This window comes from Hydra viridissima, unplaced genomic scaffold (genome assembly GCF_058129835.1).
Source record: "Hydra viridissima isolate aposymbiotic clone 2 unplaced genomic scaffold, HvirCarnegie_v1 scaffold_11, whole genome shotgun sequence".
NCBI lineage: Eukaryota > Metazoa > Cnidaria > Hydrozoa > Anthoathecata > Hydridae > Hydra > Hydra viridissima.
Window position 1 is genome coordinate 2501 of NW_028324310.1, and position 6109 is coordinate 8609.

At 37.6% G+C, this 6109-nt stretch overlaps 1 protein-coding gene across 1 annotated transcript; it reads left to right on the top strand.

The window, feature by feature from the left end:
* Positions 1–4510: 4510 nt before the first annotated feature.
* LOC149881519 (uncharacterized) lies at positions 4511–5430 on the top strand. The gene is made up of 2 exons (XM_090067488.1): positions 4511–4704; positions 4818–5430. The coding sequence occupies exons 1-2, from the start codon at positions 4524–4526 to the stop codon at positions 5387–5389; spliced, it is 753 nt and encodes a 250-aa protein (XP_089923614.1). The 5' UTR covers positions 4511–4523; the 3' UTR covers positions 5390–5430.
* The last annotated feature ends 679 nt before the right edge of the window (positions 5431–6109 follow it).

Consider the following 6109-nt stretch of genomic DNA (forward strand, 5'->3'; position numbering starts at 1 on the left):
AACCCTAACCCTAACCCTAACCCTAACCCTAACCCTAACCCTAACCCTAACCCTAACCCTAACCCTAACCCTAACCCTAACCCTAACCCTAACCCTAACCCTAACCCTAACCCTAACCCTAACCCTAACCCTAACCCTAACCCTAACCCTAACCCTAACCCTAACCCTAACCCTAACCCTAACCCTAACCCTAACCCTAACCCTAACCCTAACCCTAACCCTAACCCTAACCCTAACCCTAACCCTAACCCTAACCCTAACCCTAACCCTAACCCTAACCCTAACCCTAACCCTAACCCTAACCCTAACCCTAACCCTAACCCTAACCCTAACCCTAACCCTAACCCTAACCCTAACCCTAACCCTAACCCTAACCCTAACCCTAACCCTAACCCTAACCCTAACCCTAACCCTAACCCTAACCCTAACCCTAACCCTAACCCTAACCCTAACCCTAACCCTAACCCTAACCCTAACCCTAACCCTAACCCTAACCCTAACCCTAACCCTAACCCTAACCCTAACCCTAACCCTAACCCTAACCCTAACCCTAACCCTAACCCTAACCCTAACCCTAACCCTAACCCTAACCCTAACCCTAACCCTAACCCTAACCCTAACCCTAACCCTAACCCTAACCCTAACCCTAACCCTAACCCTAACCCTAACCCTAACCCTAACCCTAACCCTAACCCTAACCCTAACCCTAACCCTAACCCTAACCCTAACCCTAACCCTAACCCTAACCCTAACCCTAACCCTAACCCTAACCCTAACCCTAACCCTAACCCTAACCCTAACCCTAACCCTAACCCTAACCCTAACCCTAACCCTAACCCTAACCCTAACCCTAACCCTAACCCTAACCCTAACCCTAACCCTAACCCTAACCCTAACCCTAACCCTAACCCTAACCCTAACCCTAACCCTAACCCTAACCCTAACCCTAACCCTAACCCTAACCCTAACCCTAACCCTAACCCTAACCCTAACCCTAACCCTAACCCTAACCCTAACCCTAACCCTAACCCTAACCCTAACCCTAACCCTAACCCTAACCCTAACCCTAACCCTAACCCTAACCCTAACCCTAACCCTAACCCTAACCCTAACCCTAACCCTAACCCTAACCCTAACCCTAACCCTAACCCTAACCCTAACCCTAACCCTAACCCTAACCCTAACCCTAACCCTAACCCTAACCCTAACCCTAACCCTAACCCTAACCCTAACCCTAACCCTAACCCTAACCCTAACCCTAACCCTAACCCTAACCCTAACCCTAACCCTAACCCTAACCCTAACCCTAACCCTAACCCTAACCCTAACCCTAACCCTAACCCTAACCCTAACCCTAACCCTAACCCTAACCCTAACCCTAACCCTAACCCTAACCCTAACCCTAACCCTAACCCTAACCCTAACCCTAACCCTAACCCTAACCCTAACCCTAACCCTAACCCTAACCCTAACCCTAACCCTAACCCTAACCCTAACCCTAACCCTAACCCTAACCCTAACCCTAACCCTAACCCTAACCCTAACCCTAACCCTAACCCTAACCCTAACCCTAACCCTAACCCTAACCCTAACCCTAACCCTAACCCTAACCCTAACCCTAACCCTAACCCTAACCCTAACCCTAACCCTAACCCTAACCCTAACCCTAACCCTAACCCTAACCCTAACCCTAACCCTAACCCTAACCCTAACCCTAACCCTAACCCTAACCCTAACCCTAACCCTAACCCTAACCCTAACCCTAACCCTAACCCTAACCCTAACCCTAACCCTAACCCTAACCCTAACCCTAACCCTAACCCTAACCCTAACCCTAACCCTAACCCTAACCCTAACCCTAACCCTAACCCTAACCCTAACCCTAACCCTAACCCTAACCCTAACCCTAACCCTAACCCTAACCCTAACCCTAACCCTAACCCTAACCCTAACCCTAACCCTAACCCTAACCCTAACCCTAACCCTAACCCTAACCCTAACCCTAACCCTAACCCTAACCCTAACCCTAACCCTAACCCTAACCCTAACCCTAACCCTAACCCTAACCCTAACCCTAACCCTAACCCTAACCCTAACCCTAACCCTAACCCTAACCCTAACCCTAACCCTAACCCTAACCCTAACCCTAACCCTAACCCTAACCCTAACCCTAACCCTAACCCTAACCCTAACCCTAACCCTAACCCTAACCCTAACCCTAACCCTAACCCTAACCCTAACCCTAACCCTAACCCTAACCCTAACCCTAACCCTAACCCTAACCCTAACCCTAACCCTAACCCTAACCCTAACCCTAACCCTAACCCTAACCCTAACCCTAACCCTAACCCTAACCCTAACCCTAACCCTAACCCTAACCCTAACCCTAACCCTAACCCTAACCCTAACCCTAACCCTAACCCTAACCCTAACCCTAACCCTAACCCTAACCCTAACCCTAACCCTAACCCTAACCCTAACCCTAACCCTAACCCTAACCCTAACCCTAACCCTAACCCTAACCCTAACCCTAACCCTAACCCTAACCCTAACCCTAACCCTAACCCTAACCCTAACCCTAACCCTAACCCTAACCCTAACCCTAACCCTAACCCTAACCCTAACCCTAACCCTAACCCTAACCCTAACCCTAACCCTAACCCTAACCCTAACCCTAACCCTAACCCTAACCCTAACCCTAACCCTAACCCTAACCCTAACCCTAACCCTAACCCTAACCCTAACCCTAACCCTAACCCTAACCCTAACCCTAACCCTAACCCTAACCCTAACCCTAACCCTAACCCTAACTCCAAATAGTTAAAAAAATACAGTCACCTTATAAAAAGTTTACAAAAATATAAAATCAAAATTTAGGAACACCAGAAAGGTGCAGTATAAAAAATAATCTTTTGACACTATCTATTATGCTAAGTTAAAAAATTTGGGTTTATTTGATTTTTGCTATAAAATAATGAAAGTTTTCTTGAGTTTTCCCTGAGTAAAGAATGTTTTATTCCGAGTTTAACTTTTAAAACTCCCTGAACTTCTCAGTCTTTCCAGGTTATCCCAAAGATTTTATTTGTACGTATTAAAAATTTATTTATACTAACAAGCTAAAAGTTTTACAACAACAGTTATATCTTGCAAATTCATTACTTTTTGTCTGGACAAGCCATTCATTAAAAAAACATAAATTATGGTACAAAAATGGAAAAAACATATTTTCTGTAAACGAAGTTTTCCAGGTTTTCTCTTGGATTTTTGCTTTCTCTAGGCTTGTTAGCTAATCTAGGTTGATTAAAAACCTTGTATAAAGCACCACCTTTATACTGCATTTGTAACGATCCAATAATAACAAGCATACTTAAACTTGATTAATGATCTTTATACTTAATAAGACATACACCTTTTTAAAAAAGTTGTGAAGAAGGTGATATATTTAATTATAAAAATATTATAAAATAATATATCTTTATATGACGTTTAATTGTTGTACAGGGACTGTTGCAGTTATAATTCTGTCCAGGAACTTATAAAATCCCCACATGATATAACATCTTATATAGATGTTATACTATTTTGTATATATATATATATATATATATATATATATATATATATATATATATATATATATATATATATATATATATATATATATATATATATATATATACATACATAATAGTACAGCATATTTAAAGATGTTATCTGTTACATTATAAAGATGTTAAATTATGTGTATTAATAAAATAACAATATATCATCTTGTGTAAGATGGTATATAATTACCGTATATACTCGCGAATAAGTCGATCCAAAATCAATACAAAATCAATATTAAATGATACATTTTTAAATCAATGTCAATAAGAAATACAAAAAAAAATTTCTAGGAACAAAATTTGTTTTTTTTCTGACCCGCATATAAGTCGAATTGCTGTTTTAGAGTAAATATTTTGTCCAAAATTTCTCGACTTAAGGTGAGTTTCCACTCATCCGTTTAGCTACGGGAACGGGAAAGGGATGGGAAAATTAATCACGTGAGCATGCGCAGTTTGTAATTTGATTTTCCCGCAGCTTAGTTTTTCCCATCATATCTGTCTCGGGAAAAGGTTAATCTCAAATCAACTTTTTCCCGTAAATAAGCAAATAGCGAAACGAGCAGCCAATCACCTTGCTAGAATTTTCGAAAATTAAAAACAAAAAAGTGTAAAAGTTTCCAAGAATTTTTCCATTTTCGTAATTTTGTCATAAAGCTTTAATTTCGTAATTTTGTCAAAAACATTTATTTTCCTATAACTATGTATGTAATTACTTAAAGCTATTTACGCGTATATTTTTATTTTCCTACTATGAAGCAAAATGGAAATCATTAAGATATTTAGTTACTCACAATTACAACTTTGTTAGTTTTACTGCTAATTTTAAATTGTATAAATACCCGAATAAAATGTTAAAATATTAAACTTTGAAGTGAACTGTCCAATTTACGATATTATTATAAATTTAATTTAATAATGAATGAACTAAATGTGGATTTTTCAAGAATACAAAATGTTCCAACAAACTTGGAGGCTCATTTAATAGAAGAAGTGAGAAAATTTCCATGTTTATGGGACACAACAACTCGCGCATATAAGGAAACACCTTTAAAAGTTGAAGCATGGAGGCAGATATCTACTTTATTAAAAATAGAAGGTAGCTATTTATTTTTCCAAGTAAATTTAAACAAAAATTTCTAAATAATAAAATGACGTAACCTATTTTACATAACGTAACCTATTTTTTTTTTTTTTTCTTTTTGTGTGTAGAAAAAAATTTGACTTCAGCATGGACGAAATTGAGAGAAAATTTTCGTAGATGCTTGAATCGTCAAAAAAAGGCTACCATGTCTGGAGCTGGTGGGGAACAATTACCATCATGCCAATTCTTCACAGAATTAATGTTTTTGAAAGATGTCATTGGGGTAAAATCGACTAGTTCAAACATAAAATGCGATATTTTTGAAACACAACATTTAGTTGAACACAGAGGACTTGAAAATATAGACAATTCCATTAGAGCATCAAGTTCAAGAGATAATTTGACTTTAGTAGAAAATGAAACAGTTATAAATTCAATTACATCACCTCAGATGATTATCTCATCGCCAAATCATATGAAAAGAAAAATGAAAATTGACCCATTACAAGTTGCTCTTGAAAAAGCGATAATGAATGATGTGGAGCAAAATAAACTGATGAAAATAAATGAAAATGATCCAGATGAGTTATTCTGTAAAAGCTTAGTAAGCTCTTTTCATAATCTTTCAAAAAAGAAAAACAAATTAGCAAAAATAAAAGTTATGGAAATCCTCCTTGAAATGGAAAGTGACAATGAATGAAAATGTAAAATTTAATTTTCAAATAAAATATATTTCATATACGAAGATGTTAGTTATTTTTACATTCAATATATACATTTAAGGTAAACAATAAAATACTTCAAAAATAAAAACAAATAAAGCAACTAAAAAAACTATATATATTCATATATATAACACACACACACAGATATATATATATATATATATATATATATATATATATATATATATATATATATATATATATATATATATAAAGGAAGAGGAATTTCATCTTTGATCAAATGTGTTTTGAGTATGAGTAACCATATCATATTGCCATGGAACCTGTCCTTGGAGAGAATTAAAGAAGTCTCGAAATGATTCCCTCACTGCCTTTGCATCACGAGTATAGTTATTTGAGCCTGATTGTTTTTGTAAAAGTGTTATTCCTTGGTAATCAGAAACATCACTTCGCCATTCACCAGCTTGCAAACCAGATGGTGTTTCATAATCAACAAATTTTGAAGGGCAATATTGATTTAATGGTTCAAACTGACGACCATGCATAAGGTAGTTATGCAGAGCAGTGGCAGCTTTAGTCACGTTAATTACAATATTTTCTTTTGCAATAATTGGTTTGCGAAAAATTCTGCATCTTGCTGCCAAAATACCAAAAGTATTTTCTATTGTTCTGCGTGCACGTGCCAATCTATAGCTATATATTCTTTCCTTCAAAGATAATATTTCTTTAGGGTA

What these genes read in the sequence shown, in the direction of transcription:
- LOC149881519 (XM_090067488.1), top strand. Translation starts at nt 4,524, where the DNA reads ATGAATGAACTAAATGTGGATTTTTCAAGAATACAAAATGTTCCAACA. An exon ending in TACTTTATTAAAAATAGAAG is followed by an intron (nt 4,705 to 4,817) that starts GTAGCTATTTAT and finishes TTTTGTGTGTAG; the next exon opens with AAAAAAATTTGACTTCAGCA.